The sequence below is a fragment of the Oncorhynchus gorbuscha genome, unplaced genomic scaffold (assembly GCF_021184085.1).
Source record: "Oncorhynchus gorbuscha isolate QuinsamMale2020 ecotype Even-year unplaced genomic scaffold, OgorEven_v1.0 Un_scaffold_1011, whole genome shotgun sequence".
Lineage (NCBI taxonomy): Eukaryota > Metazoa > Chordata > Actinopteri > Salmoniformes > Salmonidae > Oncorhynchus > Oncorhynchus gorbuscha.
In genome coordinates this window covers 116,373-141,601 of record NW_025745925.1, presented here as the reverse complement: position 1 = coordinate 141,601, position 25,229 = coordinate 116,373, and the positions used below count along the sequence as shown (strand labels likewise).

Sequence of the window (25,229 nt, the reverse complement as noted above, 5' to 3'; positions counted from 1 at the left end):
CTGGATTAGAGGTCTCTGTAGAATCTACTACTGTCTCCTGGATTAGAGGTCTCTGTAAAATCTACTACTGTCTCCTGGATAAGAGGTCTCTGTAAAATCTACTACAGTCTCCTGGATAAGAGGTCTCTGTAAAATCTACTACGGTCTCCTGGATTAGAGGTCTCTGTAAAATCTACTACTGTCTCCTGATTTAGAGGTCTCTGTAGAATCTACTACTGTCTCCTGGATTAGAGATCTCTAGAATCTACTACTGTCTCCTGGATTAGAGATCTCTAGAATCTACTACTGTCTCCTGGATTAGAGATCTCTAGAATCTACTACTGTCTCCTGGATTAGAGATTTCTAGAATCTACTACCGTCTCCTGGATTAGAGATCTCTGTAAAATCTACTACTGTCTCCTGGATTAGAGGTCTCTGTAAAATCTACTACTGTCTAGCGTCTCCTGGATTAAAGGTCTCTGTAGAATCTACTACTGACTAGCGTCTCCTGGATTCGATTTGGCAGCTCAGTCCGAGCCTCGAGGCCCTATGGGGCTCTCGTCAAAGTAGTGCACTATGTAGCGAGTAACCTAAACCCATAGGGCAACCTGCCATGAATCCACACGGCTTGGTTTCCTCACGAGAATTATAAAGCCAGGGGTCAAAAATACCATTCTAATTTAACTAGGCAAGTCAGTTAAGAACAGAGTCTTATTTACAATGATGGCCTACCAGGGAACAGTGGGTAACTTGTTCAGGGGAACAGTGGGTTAACTTGTTCAGGGGCAGAATGACAGCTTTTTACCTTGTCAAGTCGGGGATTCGATCTAGCAACCTTTCGGTTACTGGCCCAACATACTGACCACTAGGCTACCTGCCGATAAGCTACGAGCTAATCTTCAGCACAACAGCATGTCTTGTACTCTTGTTCAACTGGGCCAAAGGGAGGCAGGTGCACTATGTTCAGCTGTGACCAATTATTCCAGGCAGCGCTGCTAGTGCTAGCCAGTGGCCAGCAACATCTGTGTCAGCATGTCTAAGACAGAGCACCGCATTCCCCTACACTAGAAAGGCAACAGGGGCCATTTGGGAGGCAGACATAGCCTATCCCCAGATGACCTCTAGTCAATGATATGATTTAGAGACACAAGTCTTCCTGTTCTTAATTACATTATGCATGAGGTTATTACTTTGTTGGGAGAAAAACATGCCAACTAGACCAGACTAGTACTGTGGTAGGATAAAGACATGCCAACTAGACCAGACTAGTACTGTGGTAGGTTAAAAGACATGCCAACTAGACCAGACTAGTACTGTGGTAGGTTAAAAGACATGCCAACTAGACCAGACTAGTACTGTGGTAGGATAAAGACATGCCAACTAGACCAGACTAGACTAGTACTGTGGTAGGATAAAGACATGCCAACTAGACCAGACTAGTACTGTGGTAGGATAAAGACATGCCAACTAGACCAGACTAGTACTGTGGTAGGATAAAAGACATGCCAACTAGACCAGACTAGTACTGTGGTAGGTTAAAAGACATGCCAACTAGACCAGACTAGTACTGTGGTAGGTTAAAAGACATGCCAACTAGACCAGACTAGTACTGTGGTAGGTTAAAAGACATGCCAACTAGACCAGACTAGACTAGTACTGTGGTAGGTTAAAAGACATGCCAACTAGACCAGACTAGACTAGTACTGTGGTAGGATAAAAGACATGCCAACTAGACCAGACTAGTACTGTGGTAGGTTAAAAGTAGGGCCAACTAGACCAGACTAGTACTGTGGTAGGATAAAAGACATGCCAACTAGACCAGACTAGTACTGTGGTAGGATAAAAGACATACCATCTAGACCAGACTAGTACTGTGCCATGCTGTGGCGTGTTAAAAGTAGGGCCAGGGAGAATACTCGTTAGTATCGTGGCATTGTGTTCCAGATAAGGCAGATTTAACTTCTTTAGGAAAACATTACGTTGTCATTCAGAGACACATGTATTTATTTTCAAAGTTACAACACAATATTTTACACACAGCAGGTTTTTTTAAAGGACAAAAAGAGTTTGGTCTGCATCCAGTTTTCATTTTTGCCATAGAAAGATAAATGTGATACTGATATTATCACAGCCCTGGTTAAAAGTGACCATTTTAGAGAGGGTCAAAGATTAACCACTGATAGGGAACACTGACTTTGAGTTTATTGACTGACCTATATGATTTGACCATGATGAAGATAAAGATCTGTAAACACACAGCAACCCCCCCACCCACACACACACACACACACACACACACACACACACACACACACGATAAAACGTTTCAATGCCAATTATAAAGAGTAATTTCACTGATGTTGACACTCACTGCTGTCCCTTCCTGCTATCTCACTAGTTCAATCATGATTTTTTTATGGCAACCCTAATATGGGCCAAGGGTGTGTGTTCTGTTCCACAAATAGCAGGTTTAACACCACAATGAATGAATGAATGAATAGCTTTCAGTTACACAATGCAACAAAAAAAAACATTTGAGCCTTGAAATAATCACATTGTGTGCGTGCACTAGGTCAGTACAACGCAATACACATTGGCAATGCAGAAAATGTATTGTATTTGTGCGCTGGTTTGAATGGGTACAATTCACGCCTTTGTTTGAAAAGCCGCAACACAGTTTGAACAGGATCATACAGAGCTCTCAGCTCGAGCCAGCCACTCCTACCTCAACTGCTCTCCGGTGACGAGAACCTCGGCCATGCGCTCGAGCTCCGCAGCCTTCTTCTGCATTGTGTTCCCGATACCATCCATCTCTTTACAACTGTTAAAACAACGGAAATATTACTGGCACTGTAAATACTGTACACAAGACAAAGGCATCATAGCCTGTGAAAACGAGCTACAGTACTACATACATAGCTGCCTATCTTGTGTCATTGACCAGCCGTCTGAATAGCTCCACTGTACAGTACAACATACATACATAGCTGCCTATCCTTGTCATTGACAAGGTGTCTGAATAGCTCCCCTGTATTCTGTCCTAATGACTGTAGCTATACTGTATTAGTGTCATAACTGACGTAACCAGTCATTCGTATATCCCCCCCCAAAAATGGCAGAATATCAACAGCACAGTCTATTGAAATAGCCAGGATAGTTTAGATAACGTTAGCTCACAGTGCACTCATATCCTCCATGATCACAGGTAAAACACCTCTGCTTTGTGGTCCATCTCTGACACACATGTGCTGTATAGTATTTGATCATTACGTGCACAGTTAAATCCATAACATTTTTTTCAAATAATTTACCTTGCAAACACCATGGATAAAAATGAGCTGATTTATTGTTCCTCGAGATCACGTTGTCCTAGATTTGCAAACCAGCAGCATAATCTGAGAAATGCATTTACAAAAAACACGTTTGACACAGTGAAGAATGGACAGACGCTATCTATAGCTATGCAAGAGGGGACACTAGCTTGATGTTGAACTTCTTTTGCATTCTAAAAATTAAACCGGTCCGCTAACCATCTAGACGTCTGCATATCATTTTCTCGTCGGTAAAGCTTCATTCAACGAACAGCGATTCCTTGTGAAATGTGCATAGATTTCTTCAGTAGTAATGAGCTCCACTCCGACCTCTGCCTCTGTTTACTACGCGATCCTACCATGAAAAGCACGTTGACACCGTGCAGTGTTGCCGACTGGTTTTCAGTGATTACAGCTATTGGCTCCTTGATTTTGTCGCTAGAAGACGCTAGATTACGTTTTACCGTTTCCGCGACGGCGTCACATCACGAATTTGGCTTGATGCGGCACAACTGCGGTCCCCACGTCGCGTTTTCGCCCTCTTCCGCCGCACCTCTCTGATTATTTTCCGCGTTCAAGTCCTAGTTGGAACTAAGAAACTCGGAAATGTCCCGATTTGCTAATAGGTTGAAGTTATACACGCGTGCAACCAGGAAATGTCAGTTTCCTCGTTTCAAACTAGTATGTGAACGCGGCATGTGAGTGCGTCGATGTGAATAATGTTACACAACAAGTAGCCTGCACCGTCACCCACTGTTGTTTGCAGCAGAATTGAGTGGGAAAAGTCTCTAAATGCTATCAAAATCATAGACACCCTCTGTGTCAACCCCAAAGGCAGCCTGAAAAAGAAAATCAGAATTTTGTCGCTAGAATCTTTCACCAATAAAAAAGTCGCTGGAGGGGTCTGAAAACTCGCTTAATATAAGTGACAAAGTTGCTAAATTGACAACGCTCAGAAGACAAGTGGGCAATTGTGGAAGTAAACCAAGAAGGCGCGATATATGCAAATGTTTCAGAATCGGATAAGTGGACTAGTCTCAAACTGCACTCACTCGGTGCGCTTAGCGAGATAAATCAAGCGCATCTATGGTTCAGTGACCGTAGATGAAGGTTGGGCTCCATCTGATCATTTCCAGTGGTAGATTTCAGCACCGTGCACCCACGTCGGGTGAACTGGGCCTGCTTGCGGGGACATAAATCGACTGTACAGTAGGAGGGACAACGTGACGTATTCGACACTTTCATTGGCCTATGCCGCCGTCAATCAAATATGCCTTCGTACTTCCGGTATGTATTGCGGGAAAGTTAATCTAGCGAGAATCATATTTAGTTGGAGTGCACTACAAAATAGGCTATTTCTCATTCAATTTAAAATTAGCTCGTATATTAGAACCAGATGTCGAGAACATTAGAAGAGGTGCAGGCGACCATACAAATCGCCAAACTAAAAGAGAATGATTTGCAGAACACAATTCACTGTTTGACTTTTGGAGAAAGCGTCTCGTCCGGAGACTACTGCCTGATGGAGCTGGATGACACCCTCTGTAAACACATAGAAGCAGGAAAGAGGTGAAGTATCTGCATAGTTACAATGTAGCTAATTCAACATAAATACACAGTTAAGAGATGAAACACAGTTACGGTAATAGACGAAGCTAGTTATGTTAATGGCAATGTGGCGGTGGGTTGTCTCTCCTAAACATTCGCAGGTGACTGGTTGGTTTTACGCGAGATTTTGTTCTGAGTTCACGCGTTGGCAACCCACCTGGACTGTTCCCGGATGTCTGCAGGCATTTGCTCCAACACACCTGATTCTATGATTGATCTTCCCCATCAGGACCTTGATAAACTGAATCAGGTGTGTTGGACTGAAACACACCTGATTCCGGTTTAAGGAGTCTACCGTTACTCCGTTAGTCCAAGGACCTTACATGTTCTGTTTTAAAGGGCAAATTGGCTCCGGAAGCCAAAAACGGCCAAATACTTCAACTAAACGTGAATCGATTCACACTTGCAGTACAGTTATAGAAACATAAATCACTCTACTTTTCATATCACATTAAAAAAATAATTCCACAAAAACCGTACCGCAAGAGATGGGGGGTTAATGTATAGACTGAGCGTCATGTCTCTTATTTAAACTCCTCCTCCAGAATACCCCTTCATATGACTCTGATGTGTGATGTAATGGAACTGAGTGTGATGGTCAAGGGCCACCCGCCTACTACGTCTATAGGAGAAGGGTTGTCCAGCCCTGGGGAAAACAACTCATACAGCTGTTGCCACTTTCTCTACACGTCAACATTAAAAACAGTCTGTTTTAATGTTGAGTCTCTCTCCACGTCAACGATCTCCACAATCTCTCTCCTTTATCCTTGTTCTCTACATGCAGCCTGGTTATCAGAGGAGACCAGGATGAGAGAGCTGTCCTGTGCAGTGAAGACAAGACTTATGACCTGAAGATAGCCGACACCTCAAACCTCCTGCTGTTAGTGCCTGGCTGCCTGACTCCAGATCAGCTGACGACTGACAACCAGGCCAGCTCTCAGCTGGTCCATTCACAGGTAGGAGGAGTTTAATCGACTATCTGAACACAAGTAATGTTTCTTGTGTGACAGCCATTTTGAAAATCACTGATCTGTTATTGACTGTCTGTACAGTAGATATCACGTTAACATGCTGACACACGCACACTAAATAGCTATAGACATTCTAACACAGTGAGGTCATTGTGATGTATTGCATGTTTTTCTAATGCGCTGTGTTCACCAACATTAGTGGTTCCCAAACTTTTTATAGTTCCCGTGCCCCTTCAAACGTTGAACCTCCAGCTACGTACGTAAGCACCAGGGGCAGCACACTCAAATGTTGTTTTTTGCCGTCATTGTAAGCCTGCCACACACACATACGATACATTTATTAAATAAGAATGAGTGAGTTTTTGTCACAACCCGGCTCGTTGAAGTGACAAAGAGCTCTTATAGGACCAGGGCACTAATAATAATAATAATAATAATAATAAATAATTTTGCTCTTTGTTTAACCATCTTACATATAAAACCTTATTTGTTTATCGTAAATGGTGAATAACTCACCACAGGTTAATGAGCAGGGTCTGCTTGACAGGATGCACATAACTCTGCAATGTTGGGTTGTATTGGAGAGAGTCTCATTCTTAAATCATTTTCCACACACAGTCTGTGCCTGTATTTAGTTTTCATGACAGTGAGGGCTGTGAATCTACTCTCACATAGGTATGTGGTTGCAAAGGGCATCAGTGTCTTAACAGCTCGATTTGCCAAGGCAGGATACTCTGAGTGCAGCCCCATCCAGAACTCTGTCAGTGGCTTCTGATTTAAATAGAATTTATTCACAGAACTGCTTGTTGCAATTTATATGAGGCTGTTGTTCAGATATCGGTAAGTGGACTGGCAGCAGGGCATGAAAGGGAAAACGAATCCAGTTTGTTTCGGGAAAGTACCTGTGCAATTGCGCACCCAGCTTGCACATTTGACATTGTCTGTAAATGCGCACAAAAAATCATACAATGATGGAAAGACCTGTGTGTTGTCCTTGTTAATGCAGAGAGAGAAGAGCTCACACTTCTTAATCGGCATCAATTTTGTTCTGCACATTGAATATAGTTTCAAAGAGTTCCTTGTAGTCCTACATTCAGATCATTCAGGTGAGAAACTCATCAGCCAGATAGACCAGTCGTGTGAGAAAGTCATCCTCATGCAGGCGGTCAGACGAGGGAACATTTTGGTCAGTAAAGAACTTTAAGCTCGTCTCTCAATTCAAAGAAACGTGTCAATACTTTGCCCCTTGATAACCAGTGCACTTCTGTATGTTGTAAAAATGTTACATGGTCGCTGCCCAGATCATTTGCATAATGCAGAAAATACACGAGAGTTTATGGTCCTTGCTTTAACAAAGTCAACCATTTTCACTGTATTGTCCAAAACATATTTCAAGCTGTCAGGCATTCCCTTGGCAGCAAGAGCCTCTCGGTGGATGCCGCAGTGAACCCAAGAGCCTCTCGGTGGATGCCGCAGTGAACCCAAGAGCCTCTCGGTGGATGCCGCAGTGAACCCAAGAGCCTCTCGGTGGATGCCGCAGTGGACCCAAGAGCCTCTCGGTGGATGCCGCAGTGGACCCAAGAGCCTCTCGGTGGATGCCGCAGTGGACCCAAGAGCCTCTCGGTGGATGCCGCAGTGGACCCAAGAGCCTCTCGGTGGATGCCGCAGTGGACCCAAGAGCCTCTCTGTGGATGCCGCAGTGGACCCAAGAGCCTCTCGGTGGATGCCGCAGTGGACCCAAGAGCCTCTCGGTGGATGCCGCAGTGGACCCAAGAGCCTCTCGGTGGATGCCGCAGTGGACCCAAGAGCCTCTCGGTGGATGCCGCAGTGGACCCAAGAGCCTCTCGGTGGATGCCGCAGTGGACCCAAGAGCCTCTCGGTGGATGCCGCAGTGGACCCAAGAGCCTCTCGGTGGATGCCGCAGTGGACCCAAGAGCCTCTCGGTGGATGCCGCAGTGGACCCAAGAGCCTCTCGGTGGATGCCGCAGTGGACCCAAGAGCCTCTCGGTGGATGCCGCAGTGGACCCAAGAGCCTCTCGGTGGATGCCGCAGTGGACCCAAGAGCCTCTCGGTGGATGCCGCAGTGGACCCAAGAGCCTCTCGGTGGATGCCGCAGTGAACCCAAGAGCCTCTCGGTGGATGCCGCAGTGGACCCAAGAGCCTCTCGGTGGATGCTGCAGTGGACCCAAAAGCCTCTCGGTGGATGCTGCTGTGGACCTAAGTGGCGTCGGGAGCAACTGCTTGAACACATGTGTTACCATTCCACTATGTCTCCCTGTCATGGCTTTTGCACCATCAGTACAGATACCAACACATCTTGACCACCAAAGTCCATTTGATGTCACAAAGCTGTCCAGTACTTAAAAATATCCTCTCCTGTTGTCCTGGTTTCCAGTGGTTTGCAGAATAGGATGTCTTCCTTAATTGACCCCCACCATAAACGTAACAGACATACCAGGAGCTGTGCCAGGCCACGTCTGTTGACTCATCCAGCTGTAACAGACATACCAGGGGCTGTGCCAGGCCTGCCATGTCTGTTGACTCATCCAGCTGTAACAGACATACCAGGGGCTGTGCCAGGCCTGCCATGTCTGTTGACTCATCCAGCTGTAACAGACATACCAGGGGCTGTGCCAGGCCTGCCATGTCTGTTGACTCATCCAGCTGTAACAGACATACCAGGGGCTGTGCCAGGCCTGCCATGTCTGTTGACTCATCCAGCTGTAATATATAGAAGTCACTGGCTCGTAGGTGAAACAGTAATTGTTTCAAAACATCTGCCAAGTCACTGATGCGTTGTGAAACAGTGTTGTTTAATGAAGGAATTGTCTGTATAGTTTTTTTGGGCCTTTCCCCCCAGCATTGTCCTAGTCATATCCACGGCAGCAGGAAGAAGGAAGTCCTCCACTATAGTATGGGGCTTACCTGTCCTAGTCATATCCACGGCAGCAGGAAGAAGGAAGTCCTCCACTATAGTATGGGGCTTACCTGTCCTAGTCATATCCACGGCAGCAGGAAGAAGGAAGTCCTCCACTATAGTATGGGGCTTACCTGTCCTAGTCATATCCACGGCAGCAGGAAGAAGGAAGTCCTCCACTATAGTATGGGGCTTACCTGTCCTAGTCATATCCACGGCAGCAGGAAGAAGGAAGTCCTCCACTATAGTATGGGGCTTACCTGTCCTAGTCATATCCACGGCAGCAGGAAGAATTAAGTCCTCCACTATAGTATGGGGCTTACCTGTCCTAGTCATATCCACGGCAGCAGGAAGAATGAAGTCCTCCACTATAGTATGGGGCTTACCTGTCCTAGTCATATCCATGGCAGCAGGAAGAATGAAGTCCTCCACTATAGTATGGGGCTTACCTGTCCTAGTCATATCCACGGCAGCAGGAAGAAGGAAGTCCTCCACTATAGTATGGGGCTTACCTGTCCTAGTCATATCCATGGCAGCAGGAAGAATGAAGTCCTCCACTATAGTATGGGGCTTACCTGTCCTAGTCATATCCATGGCAGCAGGAAGAATGAAGTCCTCCACTATAGTATGGGCCTTGCCTGTCCTAGCTACTTGGTAGCAGGAAGAATGAACTCCTCCACAATAGTATGGGGTTGCCTGTCCTTGCCACTCAGTATCTCACCATATAAGACTCTTCTATCCTCTTCTTATTAATGGTATCTGTTGCTTTTATGTCTTACTACTCGAAAGTCGTCTTTATTCTCGTTCAAACTCCAGCGGCTTATTTTTCAAATTGTCTTGTTTCGTTTCTAGATGTCTGCACAAGACTGAAGGTTTCCTGTGAGAGAGTAACGGTTAATGTGATTGGATGAGTAACGGTTAATGTGATTGGATGAGTAACGGTTAATGTGATTGGATGAGTAACGGTTAATGTGATTGGATGAGTAACGGTTAATGTGATTGGATGAGTAACGGTTAATGTGATTGGATGAGTAACGGTTAATGTCATTGGATGTTAATGGTTTGACAAGGCTTCCTGTATTTGACATTGTTGTTATTTCACTGAACACTAGATGTTTTAATTTTATTTTTGGCAGTGAAACGGGGCTACTCAGGTGAGAGAGAAACTCACCCAAATTTATAAAAATTATAAATGGACTGTTTGAAAATGTGAAGGGGGGGGGGGGGTACGCTCGTTACCCCAGTTTGGGAGTACCTGACCCACATCAGTCAATGTTATCAACACTGTACGACCTTCCCCAAATGTTACACACCAATAATGCTCTCCAGTACCTACAGAATGTTGCAGTGTGAAAGAATATGCTGAAATGTATTCAGGACCTAAGAAATGACCCTTTTCCCAACAGATTTGGGGCTTTTCTAACAGTTACTGGGAGTTGAGAAAGTGCCATCCCAAACTAAAGAAGCTGAAGAGACTTCTGATGGAGAATCCGTACGAGGGCCCAGGTATCAGTGGGCAGGAGGATGTCACGGAGGGGAAGGTACTTATTAACTCTACTAGATTATATCCAGAGAGACTTCTGATGGAGAATCCGTACGAGGGCCTAGGTATCAGTGGGCAGGAGGATGTCACTGAGGGGAAGGTAACTCTACTAGATTATATCCAGAGAGACTTCTGATGGAGAATCTGTATGAGGGCCCAGGTATAAGTGGGCAGGAGGATGTCACTGAGGGGAAGGTACTTATTAACTCTACTAGATTATATCCAGAGAGACTTCTGATGGAGAATCCGTACGAGGGCCCAGGCATCAGTGGGCAGGAGGATGTCACGGAGGGGAAGGTAACTCTACTAGATTATATCCAGAGAGACTTCTGATGGAGAATCTGTATGAGGGCCCAGGTATCAGTGGGCAGGAGGATGTCACGGAGGGGAAGGTAACTCTACTAGATTATATCCAGAGAGACTTCTGATGGAGAATCTGTATGAGGGCCTAGGTATCAGTGGGCAGGAGGATGTCACGGAGGGGAAGGTACTTATATCCAGAGAGACTCACAGTCCATTCATCTTAAGGTAGGACTGTCCCATTCATAGTCAGTACAACTTTTCCTCAGTCAAGCAACTATCAGCCAAGTTGGTTCCGCTAAGAAAAGACACGTGCAGGAAAGGCCAATACACGCTAGAACATCATCTCTCTTGTACACGGAGTAAATGTCTGCCTCTATGCTACCGTTCTCTGTTTTTACAACCTTTCCTTTTGGTGGTCCCGTGTGGCTCAGTTGGTAGAACATGGAGCTTCCAACGCCAGAGTTGTGGGTTCGATTCCCACGAGAGACCAGTACCAAAAAAAAGTATGGCAATTTATGCACTCAGTACTGTAAGTCGCTCTGGATAAGAGAGTCTGCTAAATGACTCAAATGTACACTATGGGAGACCTGCTTGATAAAACGTTTCCTTTTGGCAGTACACGATGGGAGACCTGCTTGATAAAACGTTTTCCTTTTGGCAGTACACGATGGGAGACCTGCTTGATAAAACGTTTCCTTTTGGCAGTACACTATGGGAGACCTGCTTGATAAAACGTTTCCTTTTGGCAGTACATTATGGGAGACCTGCTTGATAAAACGTTTCCTTTTGGCAGTACATTATGGGAGACCTGCTTGATAAAACGTTTCCTTTTGGCAGTACACTATGGGAGACCTGCTTGAAAGAATCCAAGCAAGTGAGGAGGAACTGGAGGCCCAACTACAGACTATTCATGCCTGTGAGGTCAACGGTAAGAATGATTCTCAAATGTTTATATTCTCACACTTTTTTCCCCCATTTAGATATGTGATCTACTGTATGTGGTTTGTGTCTATATACATGCTGGCCTTGGTGTGTCCACATGTATGAGGAGGTGTTTGTTTGTCCTCTGCTCTTCTCACATGTTCCCCTCTTGTGTATTCTAGGCTACTGGAGGCTGTTGGATTTTGACTATGAGATGAAGCTACTGGGTCACATCACTCAGCTGGTGGACTCTGAGTCCTGGTCCTTCAGTAAAGTCCCTCTCCGTGTCAGCCTGGAGGAGTTAGGACGTCTGGAGCCACAGTAGGTGCAGTTTGGCAACGTTACGGCTGTCCCCTAGGGCGGCGCACAATTGGCCCCGTGTCGTCCCGGTTTGGCCGGTGTAGGCCGTCATTTTAAATAAGAATTTATTGTTAACTGACTTGCCTAGTTAAATACAATGACTAAGTGGAGAGCAGTTTGATGTAATACTTAGTCATCATGTTGTCAGCTCTGTCAAAGGCCACATTTGACTAAAGGCTCAGGACAACAAACATCTTTAAAATGTTCATTGAACCGAAGTGTGCGGAAGCTCTCTGTTGCATGTAATTGTCATGACAACATTAAAAAGTGTGCATGTGTGTGGGGTAGGGAACTAATGTATTTGTTTAATACTCATCCAAACCCCTTCTCCTGCCCAGGGAGATGATAGAGCATAGCTTGAACTGTTATGGAAGGCGCTACACGGACAACGGTGAGTCAGAAAGTACTGTACGTTTTTTAATGCTTTGGTGTGCTGTAGAGTGACACACAGCCAACTAACTACCTCTTCCCTCATGCTTTGGTGTGTTGTAGAGTGACACACAGCCAACTAACTACCTCTTCCCTCATGCTTTGGTGTGCTGTAGAGTGACACACAACCAACTAACTACCTCTTCCCTCATGCTTTGGTGTGTTGTAGAGTGACACACAGCCAACTAACTACCTCTTCCCTCATGCTTTGGTGTGCTGTAGAGTGACACACAACCAACTAACTACCTCTTCCCTCATGCTTTGGTGTGTTGTAGAGTGACACACAGCCAACCAACTACCTCTTCCCTCGTGCACTATTTTGGCTCTTCACAACTATTTAATTGATATTAAACAGAAATGAAAATGTCGTATTTTTCAGATGAGGTGCTCTTTGCGCTGAACGAGGACAAGGTGTGCAGAGCCACAGCTCAGATGCTGCTGCAGAACGCAGCGAAGTTCAACCTGGCAGAGTTCCAGGAGGTGTGGCAGCAGAGTGTCCCAGACGGCATGGGGACTAGACTGGACCAGCTGAAGGTGAGGACTGGGGACTAGACTGGACCAGCTGAAGGTGAGGACTGGGGACTAGACTGGACCAGCTGAAGGTGAGGACTGGGGACTAGACTGGACCAGCTGAAGGTGAGGACTGGGGACTAGACTGGACCTGCTGAAGGTGAGGACTGGGGACTAGACTGGACCAGCTGAAGGTGAGGACTGGGGACTAGACTGGACCTGCTGAAGGTGAGGACTGGGGACTAGACTGGACCTGCTGAAGGTGAGGACTGGGGACTAGACTGGACCAGCTGAAGGTGAGGACTGGGGACTAGACAGGACCAGCTGAAGGTGAGGACTGGGGACTAGACTGGACCAGCTGAAGGTGAGGACTGGGGACTAGACTGGACCAGCTGAAGGTGAGGACTGGGGACTAGACTGGACCAGCTGAAGGTGAGGACTGGGGACTAGACTGGACCAGCTGAAGGTGAGGACTGGGGACTAGACTGGACCAGCTGAAGGTGAGGACTGGGGACTAGACTGGACCAGCTGAAGGTGAGGACTGGGGACTAGACTGGACCAGCTGAAGGTGAGGACTGGGGACTAGACTGGACCAGCTGAAGGTGAGGACTGGGGACTAGACTGGACCAGCTGAAGGTGAGGACTGGGGACTAGACTGGACCAGCTGAAGGTGAGGACTGGGGACTAGACTGGCAGCTCACAGACGGATGGGCCAGTTTTCCAGATTGAACCTGGTCCAGAAAATGTAGGGAAAATGGCGTCGCATAACATCCAGAAAACAGTTGCTTTAAAATGAGGGATTTCGTGGCCAGTTTGAGGTTAGGATGTTTTTCTGCACACAGATTATGTATGTATGAACTACACATGGACACATCCAGCCCAACTCGGAAGGTTGATAAAATACTCACTAGTTAAAGTTCCAGAGCATGTCTTTAACCAACACTGGTTTTTACATGTGGACTATTCTCAGATTCTACAGCAAAATATCTCCTCATGGATGTTTAGGTTTTTAGGCATTATACAGCAGGTTTTATTTTAGCCTTGGAAATATGGTAATTACACATTTTTAAAGACGTGATGACTGTTTGCAGACATGATTACAGGATTATCCACATGGTTATGGGTTTCTATAGAGTCTAGCCCTTGTGGACCGCAGCTCCAAACCAGAGACCATATCTCTGCTGAGAGTGGAAGATCTTCCCGAGGACACACTGGAGAGATTCACCCACCTCTTCACCATGAGACAGAAGTGGACCGAGGAGGACATCACCCCTTACATACAGTGAGTAAAACTGAGCATCAGAATGACCGTTGTCTCTGTGCTGTACCATAATGACTATTAGAGATTTAGACTTGTGTGCCAGATGTTTGTCGTGTCAGACGCAGCCGGGTGGTGTCAGACGCAGCCGGGTGGTGTTGGTCCAACGGTCTTGTTTTATCTGGAAAGCTCTCTGTGTTAACAACGATTGAACCTCAATGATTTATTGTCATGCAGGGACTTGTGTGGAGAAAAGCAAACAACTGGAGCTCTTCTTACCAAATACGCTCGTTTGTCCACGCAAAACGGAATGAAAGTCTTCAATTCAAGAAGGCTAGTGGCCACATGAAGACGATTGGAGATCTTAATTGACGAGCAAAGTTGTTTGGAATCAGTGTATTCTATTTGTAAAAATGTTGTAATAAAAATCTAATGTTTTTGTAATTATGACCCACTTTGTGTTTTTTCCACCCACCTATACTATATCTTATGCTTTATTCCTAATACCACAGTCACAATTTGATCATTTAGGGACCTCCAGTGGTAAGAGGCAGAAGAGCAGTGACAAGAAGGCTTTTCAAATAAAATGTGTTTACATTTCTAAAACCACACACTAATTATCCAACCCAATATTTTGCTGTTGGAAACAAGGTTAGGATAAAATATAAACAAAAAGCACCATAAATGATTCTCCTAAATGTAAATAAATAAAAAAAATGTGCTGGAGGGGCCCAGGGGTCGAAGGTCGGTCAAAAGGCCACACCTGTCAGGTGGATGGATTATCTTGGCAAAGGAGAAATGCTCACTGAGAGGGATGTAAAACACATGTGTGTACAACAGTTGAGAGAAATCAGCTTTTTGTGCATCTGGAACTTTTCTGAGATCTTTTATTTCAGCTCATGAAACATGTGACCAACATTTCATATGTTACGTTTATATTTTAAATTATTCAGACCCATTGTCTTTTTTCACATTGTTACACCTTATTTAAAAAAATGTAATCCATCTACACACTACCCCATAATGACAAAACATTTTTTTGTTCGTTTTATCAAATGTATTAGTGTATTAAATAGAACTGAAATACCTTTTTAAAGTATTTTCAGACCTTTTGCTATGAGACTTGAAATCCTGTTTCCATTGATCATCCTTGATGTTTTTACAACTTGATTGGAGTCCACCGGTGCCAAGTTCAATTGATTGGACATGATTTGGAAAGGCCCACACCTGTCTATATAAGGTCCTACAGTTGATAGTGCACGTCAGAGCAAAAACCAAGCCATCCGGTCAAAGGATTTGCCAATAGAGCTCTGAGACAGGATTGTGTCGAGGCACAGATCTTGGGAAGGGTACCAAACATTTCTGCAGCATTGAAGGTCCCCAAGAACACAGTGGCCTCCATTTTTAAATGGAAGAGGTTTGGAACCACGTAGACTTATCCTAGAGCTGGATGCCCGGCCAAACTGAGAAATCGGGGGAGAAGGGCCTTGGTCGTGGAGGTGACCAAGAACCCGATGGTCACTTTGACAGAGCTGTAGAGATGGGAGAAACTTTTAGAAGGACAACCATCTCTGCAGCTCTCCACCAATCAGCCCTTCATGGTAGAGTTGCCAGAAGGAAGCCACTCCTCAGTAAAAGGCACATGACAGCCAGCTTGGAGTTTGCCAAAAGGCAAACTATCAGACTATGAGAAACAAGATTCTCTGGTCTGATGAAATCAAGACTGAACTTTGGCCAGAATGCTAAGCATCACGTCTGGAGGAAACCTGTCACCATCCCTATGGTGAATCATGGTGGTGGCAGCATCAGGCTGTGGGAATGTTTTTCAGCAGCAGGGACTGGGATCAAGGCAAAGATGAACGGAGCAAAGTACAGAGATCCTTGATGAAAACCTGCTCAGGACCTCAGACTGGGGTGACTATTCACCTTCCAATGCAGGAGTGGCTTCTGGACAAGTATCTGAATGTCCTTGAGTGGGCCAGCCAGAACCCGATCGAACATCTCTGGAGAGACCTGAAAATAGCTGTGCAGCAACGCTCCCCATCCAGAGCTTGAAAGGATCTGCAGAGAAGAATGGGAGAAACTCCTCAAATACAAGTGTGCCAAGCTTCTAGCGTTACACCCAAGAGGACTCGATGCTGTAATCGCTGCCAAAGGTGCTTCAACAAAGTACTGAGTAAAGGGTCTGAATACTAATGTAAATGTGATCAGTTTGACATTTTTAATTAATTAGCAAACATTTCTTAAAACCTATTTTTGCTTTGTCATTACGAGGTATTGTGTGTAGATTGAGGGGGGGGGGGAAACTATTTAATACATTTTAGAATAAGGATGTAACATAATATGGGAAAAGTAAAGGGGTCTGTATATTAGAGTTGGCTTTAGAGGCACTTATAAAGGGGTCTGTATATTAGAGTTGCCTTTAGAGGCACTTATAAAGGGGTCTGTATATTAGAGTTGCCTTTAGAGGCACTTATAAAGGGGTCTGTATATTAGAGTTGCCTTAGAGGCACTTATAAAGGGGTCTGTATATTAGAGTTGCCTTTAGAGGCACTTATAAAGGGGTCTGTATATTAGAGTTGGCTTTAGAGGCACTTATAAAGGGGTCTGTATATTAGAGTTTGCTTTAGAGGCACTTATAAAGGGGTCTGTATATTAGAGTTGGCTTTAGAGGCACTTATAAAGGGGTCTGTATATTAGAGTTGCCTTTAGAGGCACTTATAAAGGGGTCTGTATATTAGAGTTGCCTTTAGAGGCACTTATAAAGGGGTCTGTATATTAGAGTTGCCTTTAGAGGCACTTATAAAGGGGTCTGTATATTAGAGTTGCCTTTAGAGGCACTTATAAAGGGGTCTGTATATTAGAGTTGCCTTTAGAGGCACTTATAAAGGGGTCTGTATATTAGAGTTGCCTTTAGAGGCACTTATAAAGGGGTCTGTATATTAGAGTTGCCTTAGAGGCACTTATAAAGGGGTCTGTATATTAGAGTTGCCTTTAGAGGCACTTATAAAGGGGTCTGTATATTAGAGTTGCCTTTAGAGGCACTTATAAAGGGGTCTGTATATTAGAGTTGGCTTTAGAGGCACTTATAAAGGGGTCTGTATATTAGAGTTTGCTTTAGAGGCACTTATAAAGTCCACAAGCAACATAGAACACGCCCCGTGATCCCTCGGCCAATCAGAGCAATGAAAGATGAGACTTGGAGCCCCCCAGACCCCTCGGCCAATCAGAGCAATGAAAGATGAGACTTGGAGCCCCCCAGACTTCTCGGCCAATCAGAGCAATGAAAGATGAGACTTGGAGCCCCCCAGACTTCTCGGCCAATCAGAACATCCATAGCTTACACTTGACATTGGACCCTTGCCAAGTCCAATCCCTACACCTACCATGTGCAGGAGGAGTGAGTGGAGCGCCCCCTAGTGTCAAACAGAATGTACACTTTGAAATTGGACTTGAATATGGTCAGTCCAAGACTACATTTATGTCAAATCAAATTGTATTGGTCACATACACATGTTTAGCAGATGTTATTGCAGGTGTAGCGTAATGCTTGTGTTTCTAGCTCCAACAGTGCAGTAATATATAACAATTTCACAACAATTCACACAAATCTAAAGTAAAGGAATGGAATTAAGAATATATAAATATTTGTGCGAGCAATATCAGAGAGGCATAGACTAAGATACAGTAGAATAGAATACAGTATATATATATATATATATATGAGATGAGTCATGGAAAATATGTAAACATTATGAAAGTGACTGGTATTCTGTTATTAAAGTGGCCAGTGATTTGCTCCCTCTGCTGTTTCCTGAAGTCCACAATCATCTCCTTTGTTTTCTTGACATTTAGTGACAGGTTTTTTTCCTGACACCACACTCTGAGGGCCCTCACTTCCTCCCTGTAGGCCGTCTCGTCATTGTTGGTAATCAGGCCTACTACTGTTGTGTCGTCTGCAAACTTGATGATTGAGTTGGAGGCGTGCGTGGCCACCCAGTTATGGGTGAACAGGGGGTACAGGAGGCGGTTGACCACGCACCCCTGTGGGGCCCCTGTGTTGAGGATCAGCGAAGTGGAGGTGTTGTTTCCTACCTTCACCACCTGGGGGCGGCCCGTCAGGAAGTCTAGGACCCAGTTGCACAGGGTGAGGTTCAGACCCAGGGCCCAGAGTTTAATGATGAGCTTGGAGGGTAATAGAGCGCGTCTGGTCAGCGGGGTGGTGGCACCGGGATCCTCATCTCTCCCAAGTGGTCATTCTCTCTTTCTCCCCTTACCCATCTGTCTATCGCCTCCTTTGAATTCCATGCTGTCACAGTTACTAGCCCTTTCAAGCTTAACATCCTTATCATTTATCGCCCTCCAGGTTCCCTCGGAGAGTTCATCAATGAGCTTGATGCCTTGATAAGCTCCTTTCCTGAGGACGGCTCACCTCTCACAGTTCTGGGCGACTTTAACCTCCCCACGTCTACCTTTGACTCTTTCCTCTCTGCCTCCTTCTTTCCACTCCTCTCCTCTTTTGACCTCACCCTCTCACCTTCCCCCCCTACTCACAAGGCAGGCAATACGCTCGACCTCATCTTTACTAGATGCTGTTCTTCCACTAACCTCATTGCAACTCCCCTCCAAGTCTCCGACCACTGCCTTGTATCCTTTTCCCTCTCGCTCTCATCCAACACCTCCCACACTGCCCCTACTCGGATGGTATCGCGCCGTCCCAACCTTCACTCTCTCTCCCCCGCTACTCTCTCCTCTTCCATCCTATCATCTCTTCCCTCCGCTCAAACCTTCTCCCACCTATCTCCTGATTCTGCCTCCTCAACCCTCCTCTCCTCCCTCTCTGCATCCCTTGACTCTCTATGTCCCCTATCCTCCAGGCCGGCTCGGTCCTCCCCCTCCCGCTCCGTGGCTCGATGACTCATTGCGAGCTCACAGAACAGGGCTCCGGGCAGCCGAGCGGAAATGGAGGAAAACTCGCCTCCCTGCGGACCTGGCATCCTTTCACTCCCTCCTCTCTACATTTTCCTCCTCTGTCTCTGCTGCTAAAGCCACTTTCTACCACGCTAAATTCCAAGCATCTGCCTCTAACCCTAGGAAGCTCTTTGCCACCTTCTCCTCCCTCCTGAATCCTCCGCCCCCTCCCCCCTCCTCCCTCTCTGCAGATGACTTCGTCAACCATTTTGAAAAGAAGGTCGACGACATCCGATCCTCGTTTGCTAAGTCAAACGACACCGCTGGTTCTGCTCACACTGCCCTACCCTGTGCTCTGACCTCTTTCTCCCCTCTCTCTCCAGATGAAATCTCGCGTCTTGTGACGGCCGGCCGCCCAACAACCTGCCCGCTTGACCCTATCCCCTCCTCTCTTCTCCAGACCATTTCCGGAGACCTTCTCCCTTACCTCACCTCGCTCATCAACTCATCCCTGACCGTTGGCTACGTCCCTTCCGTCTTCAAGAGAGCGAGAGTTGCACCCCTTCTGAAAAAACCTACACTCGATCCCTCCGATGTCAACAATTACAGACCAGTATCCCTTCTTTCTTTTCTCTCCAAAACTCTTGAACGTGCCGTCCTTGGCCAGCTCTCCCGCTATCTCTCTCTGAATGACCTTCTTGATCCAAATCAGTCAGGTTTCAAGACTAGTCATTCAACTGAGACTGCTCTCCTCTGTATCACGGAGGCGCTCCGCACTGCTAAAGCTAACTCTCTCTCCTCTGCTCTCATCCTTCTAGATCTATCGGCTGCCTTCGATACTGTGAACCATCAGATCCTCCTCTCCACCCTCTCCGAGTTGGGCATCTCCGGCGCGGCCCACGCTTGGATTGCGTCCTACCTGACAGGTCGCTCCTACCAGGTGGCGTGGCGAGAATCTGTCTCCTCACCACGCGCTCTCACCACTGGTGTCCCCAGGGCTCTGTTCTTGGCCCTCTCCTATTCTCGCTATACACCAAGTCACTTGGCTCTGTCATAACCTCACATGGTCTCTCTTATCATTGCTATGCAGACGACACACAATTAATCTTCTCCTTTCCCCCTTCTGATGACCAGGTGGCGAATCGCATCTCTGCATGTCTGGCAGACATATCAGTGTGGATGACGGATCACCACCTCAAGCTGAACCTCGGCAAGACGGAGCTGCTCTTCCTCCCGGGAAGGACTGCCCGTTCCATGATCTCGCCATCACGGTTGACAACTCCATTGTGTCCTCCTCCCAGAGCGCCAAGAACCTTGGCGTGATCCTGGACAACACCCTGTCGTTCTCAACTAACATCAAGGCGGTGGCCCGTTCCTGTAGGTTCATGCTCTACAACATCCGCAGAGTACGACCCTGCCTCACACAGGAAGCGGCGCAGGTCCTAATCCAGGCACTTGTCATCTCCCGTCTGGATTACTGCAACTCGCTGTTGGCTGGGCTCCCTGCCTGTGCCATTAAACCCTTCAACTCATCCAGAACGCCGCAGCCCGTCTGGTGTTCAACCTTCCCAAGTTCTCTCACGTCACCCCGCTCCTCCGTTCTCTCCACTGGCTTCCAGTTGAAGCTCGCATCCGCTACAAGACCATGGTGCTTGCCTACGGAGCTGTGAGGGGAACGGCACCTCAGTACCTCCAGGCTCTGATCAGGCCCTACACCCAAACAAGGGCACTGCGTTCATCCACCTCTGGCCTGCTCGCCTCCCTACCACTGAGGAAGTACAGCTCCCGCTCAGCCCAGTCAAAACTGTTCGCTGCCCTGGCCCCCCAATGGTGGAACAAACTCCCTCACGACGCCAGGACAGCGGAGTCAATCACCACCTTCCGGAGACACCTGAAACCCCACCTCTTTAAGGAATACCTAGGATAGGTTAAGTAATCCCTCTCACCCCACCCCCCCTAAGTTTTAGATGCACTATTGTTAAGTGACTGTCCCACTGGATGTCATAAGGTGAATGCACCAATTTGTAAGTCGCTCTGGATAAGAGCGTCTGCTAAATGACTTAAATGTAAATGTAAATGTAATATGGTGTTGAATGCTGAGCTGCAGTCAATGAACAGCATTCTCACATAGGTATTCCTCTTGTCCAGATGGGACAGGGCAGTGTGCATTGTGATGGTGATTGCATCGTCTGTGGACCTGTTGGGGAGGTATGCAAACTGAAGTGGGTCTAGGGTGTCAGGTAAGGTAGAGGTGATATGATCCTTGAGGTTAAGCAAAGGCCTGGATGTGACATCCAAAAGCCCATTTTTCCATCCATTCCCATATCTGTTTAAAGTTAAAGTCGAAAATGGCTCTACAAGTCCAAACCTAACCTTAACCATTTTAAATGTCAAATTCAATGGGTTTGGCTATATCGTTAATATTCATGAAAACACAACATTTATGTTTGGTCTTAATTTAAGGTTAGGATTAGGTATAAGGTTCTAAATCTAATTTTAAGAAGTTACAAACAAGTAACCTCGTGATTAGAGCGTTGGACTAGTAACCGAAAGGTTGCAAGATCTATTCCCGAGCTAACAAGGTAAAACATCTGTCATTCGGAACAAGGCATAACTGTTCCTAGGCCGTCATTGAAAATAAGTATTTGTTCTTAACTGACTTGCCTGGTTAAATAAAGATACAATTAAAATAAATGTAAAAGTTAAATTGTCGAAATAGGCGGGGTTTACGATTTTTGTGTATTTGGTATGTAGTGACGACCGCTCAACAATCACAACACTTCGATGAGTAAAGTGTAATGGAGTTACACTCCAGTCCAGCTGGTGGCGGTAATGCGCCTTTTGGTTGTCAACCGCCATTTTAAAATCACAAAACATGAAGAAGAAGGACTTTGAGCTGTGGCTCAGACGGGAAGGATATAGTTTAATGTTTTTGGAGCTCAACATTGACAAAAAAAAATGCTCATTTGAAACCGAAATGATTCTTGCAAAGCTGAATGATAGTCTTTGGTAGCGTGCATATCTGGGAAAGGTGTTTGAGACACTGATAGCATTGCACAGACAGCCGGCGGGGAAGAATGGCTGGAAGTGTTGTGTTAACTGGCTAACGTTAGCACTAGCTAGCTAAATCCCCACATTCGCTACGCATGAACTCTTTGCATTGGGATTTATTACGACTGGAAACATATATATATATATTTTTTTGTGGATACAGGAAGAACCTTCCAGTCCACACGACCATCGCGTCAAACCCGTAGTTCACGAACATGATCAAATTCATATACCGTATCAATGCATGAAGTGAAGATGAACAGGAAGAAGGACAAGGGATTTGAGAGCCCGCGGCCTTTTAAATTATAAGTCTTTTCTATTACCTTTGGCTTAGTTAGCTTTGTCCACAAGTTATTACTTGGCACAGTATATAATACTGTAGCGCCGTTATTCCTCATTGTGTTAACCTGTTATGTCTTGTTTATTCCCACACGACTCACCAGGTTGTCTGCATCAACAACATCAACTTCCAAAGAAAGTCTGTGATTGTAAGTATAATCGTAGTAAATATATTCCTTAACTATATTTCCCCCAAGTACCCGCAATAAAATGCTAGTTATATCCCTGTTGTATCTGTAGAAACTAGCCACATGACTGAGAACCAAACATGTTTCTACTGCGAGACATTGAAAACAACAGTATAAATATGTGTAGTCTTAGTCATTTGGCCGTGTAGAACCAGTCTAGTTTCTCATCCAGGTCAACGGACACACCCCTCTATTTGACAGGGCTTTGTGGAGCTGACCATCTTCCCAACTGTGGTCAACCTGAACCGGATCAAACTCAACAGCAAGCAGTGCAGGATCTACAGGGTCCGAGTCAACGACCTCGAAGCACCATTCATTTACAATGACCCTACTCTAGAGGTCTGCCACCACGAGTCCAAGCAGTAAGTCCTCATACACACACGGTCAGGTATTCATAACTCTCCATGAAGGAAACAGAAAACAACAGTACATCTCCATCCTCCAGTACATCTCCATCCTCCAGTACATCTCCATCCTCCAGTACATCTCCATCCTCCAGTACATCTCCATCCTCCAGTACATCTCCATCCTCCAGTACATCTCTATCCTCCAGTACATCTCCATCCTCCAGTAAATCTCCATCCTCCAGTACATCTCTATGCTCCAGTACATCTCCATCCTCCAGTACATCTCTATCCTCCAGTACATCTCCATCCTCCAGTACATCTCCATCCTCCAGTACATCTCCATCCTCCAGTACATCTCCATCCTCCAGTACATCTCCATCCTCCAGTACATCTCTATGCTCCAGTACATCTCCATCCTCCAGTACATCTCCATCCTCCAGTACATCTCCATCCTCCAGTACATCTCCATCCTCCAGTACATCTCTATCCTCCAGTACATCTCCATCCTCCAGTACATCTCCATCCTCCAGTACATCTCTATCCTCCAGTACATCTCTATCCTCCAGTACATCTCCATCCTCCAGTACATCTCCATCCTCCAGTACATCTCCACCAGTACATCTCCATCCACCAGTACATCTCTATCCTCCAGTACATCTCCATCCTCCAGTACATCTCCATCCTCCAGTACATCTCCATCCTCCAGTACATCTCCATCCTCCAGTACATCTCCATCCTCCAGTACATCTCCATCCTCCAGTACATCTCCATCCTCCAGTACATCTCCATCCTCCAGTACATCTCCATCCTCCAGTACATCTCCATCCTCCAGTACATCTCCATCCTCCAGTACATCTCTATCCTCCAGTACATCTCCATCCTCCAGTACATCTCCATCCTCCAGTACATCTCCATCCTCCAGTACATCTCTATCCTCCAGTACATCTCTATCCTCCAGTACATCTCCATCCTCCAGTACATCTCTATCCTCCAGTACATCTCCATCCTCCAGTACATCTCCATCCTCCAGTACATCTCTATCCTCCAGTACATCTCCATCCTCCAGTACATCTCCATCCTCCAGTACATCTCTATGCTCCAGTACATCTCTATCCTCCAGTACATCTCCATCCTCCAGTACATCTCCATCCTCCAGTACATCTCCACCAGTACATCTCCATCCACCAGTACATCTCTATCCTCCAGTACATCTCCATCCTCCAGTACATCTCCATCCTCCAGTACATCTCCATCCTCCAGTACATCTCCATCCTCCAGTACATCTCCATCCTCCAGTACATCTCCATCCTCCAGTACATCTCCATCCTCCAGTACATCTCCATCCTCCAGTACATCTCCATCCTCCAGTACATCTCCACCAGTACATCTCCATCCTCCAGTACATCTCCATCCTCCAGTACATCTCTATCCTCCAGTACATCTCTATCCTCCAGTACATCTCCATCCTCCAGTACATCTCTATCCTCCAGTACATCTCTATCCTCCAGTACATCTCTATCCTCCAGTACATCTCTATCCTCCAGTACATCTCTATCCTCCAGTACATCTCTATCTTCCAGTACATCTCTATCCTCCAGTACATCTCTATCCTCCAGTACATCTCCATCCTCCAGTACATCTCCATCCTCCAGTACATCTCCATCCTCCAGTACATCTCTATCCTCCAGTACATCTCTATCCTCCAGTACATCTCCATCCTCCAGTACATCTCCATCCTCCAGTACATCTCTATCCTCCAGTACATCTCTATCCTCCAGTACATCTCTATCCTCCAGTACATCTCTATCCTCCAGTACATCTCTATCCTCCAGTACATCTCTATCCTCCAGTACAGCTCTATCCTCCAGTACATCTCTATTCTCCAGTACATCTCTATCCTCCAGTACATCTCTATCCTCCAGTACATCTCTATCCTCCAGTACATCTCTATCCTCCAGTACATTTCTATCCTCCAGTACATCTCTATCCTCCAGTACATCTCTATCCTCCAGTACATCTCTATCCTCCAGTACATCTCTATCCTCCAGTACATCTCCATCCTCCAATATTCTCCTTGGTTCTTTTTGATGTTTTCACAAGAAACGAAGACTGGGGTGTGTGGTTGTTTTATCTACCTTAGTGGAAGGCAGACTAAGTTGCTCTGGATAAGAGTTCCTGCTGAATGACATAAATGTGTGTAAAGTCGAGTGAGGAGGACAGGAGGAACCAAGGAGAAGACTTGAGATTCACCCCCTTGTATTACACAACTACTTTTAGAACCCT

At 46.0% G+C, this 25,229-nt stretch overlaps 2 protein-coding genes and 1 pseudogene across 3 annotated transcripts in view; 2 read left to right on the top strand and 1 right to left on the bottom strand.

Annotated features, from left to right (window-relative positions):
• The window catches only part of LOC124020987 (DEP domain-containing mTOR-interacting protein-like), a 63,585-nt gene extending 59,132 nt beyond the window's left edge, over positions 1 to 4,453 (bottom strand). Inside the window, exons 1-3 of one of the 2 annotated variants that reach the window (XM_046336306.1) lie at positions 4,343 to 4,453; positions 3,291 to 3,374; positions 2,705 to 2,800 (exon numbers count right to left, since the gene is read on the bottom strand). In XM_046336306.1, coding sequence (XP_046192262.1) covers positions 2,705 to 2,800; positions 3,291 to 3,304 — 110 coding nt within the window. In that variant the 5' untranslated portion in view covers positions 3,305 to 3,374; positions 4,343 to 4,453. Of the gene's footprint in view, positions 1 to 2,704; positions 2,801 to 3,290; positions 3,375 to 3,509; positions 3,706 to 4,342 lie in introns of those variants that run through there. The other variant, XM_046336305.1, reaches the window with a different exon arrangement.
• A 131-nt stretch (positions 4,454 to 4,584) lies between these two features.
• On the top strand, positions 4,585 to 14,554 carry LOC124020989 (sister chromatid cohesion protein DCC1-like). Its single transcript, XM_046336307.1, has 9 exons — positions 4,585 to 4,859; positions 5,683 to 5,854; positions 10,193 to 10,327; positions 11,470 to 11,560; positions 11,736 to 11,874; positions 12,252 to 12,304; positions 12,722 to 12,876; positions 13,986 to 14,134; positions 14,348 to 14,554. The coding sequence occupies exons 1-9, from the start codon at positions 4,687 to 4,689 to the stop codon at positions 14,457 to 14,459; spliced, it is 1,179 nt and encodes a 392-aa protein (XP_046192263.1). The 5' UTR covers positions 4,585 to 4,686; the 3' UTR covers positions 14,460 to 14,554.
• Positions 14,555 to 21,904: 7,350 nt separating this feature from the next.
• LOC124020990 overlaps positions 21,905 to 25,229 on the top strand; it is a 94,414-nt pseudogene continuing 91,089 nt past the window's right edge.

Coding starts and splice junctions, on each gene's coding strand:
- LOC124020989 (XM_046336307.1), top strand. CDS start 4,687: ATGTCGAGAACATTAGAAGAGGTGCAGGCGACCATACAAATCGCCAAA. Junction 12,305..12,721: donor AAGGCGCTACACGGACAACG/GTGAGTCAGAAA, acceptor CGTATTTTTCAG/ATGAGGTGCTCTTTGCGCTG. Junction 12,877..13,985: donor CTAGACTGGACCAGCTGAAG/GTGAGGACTGGG, acceptor GGGTTTCTATAG/AGTCTAGCCCTTGTGGACCG.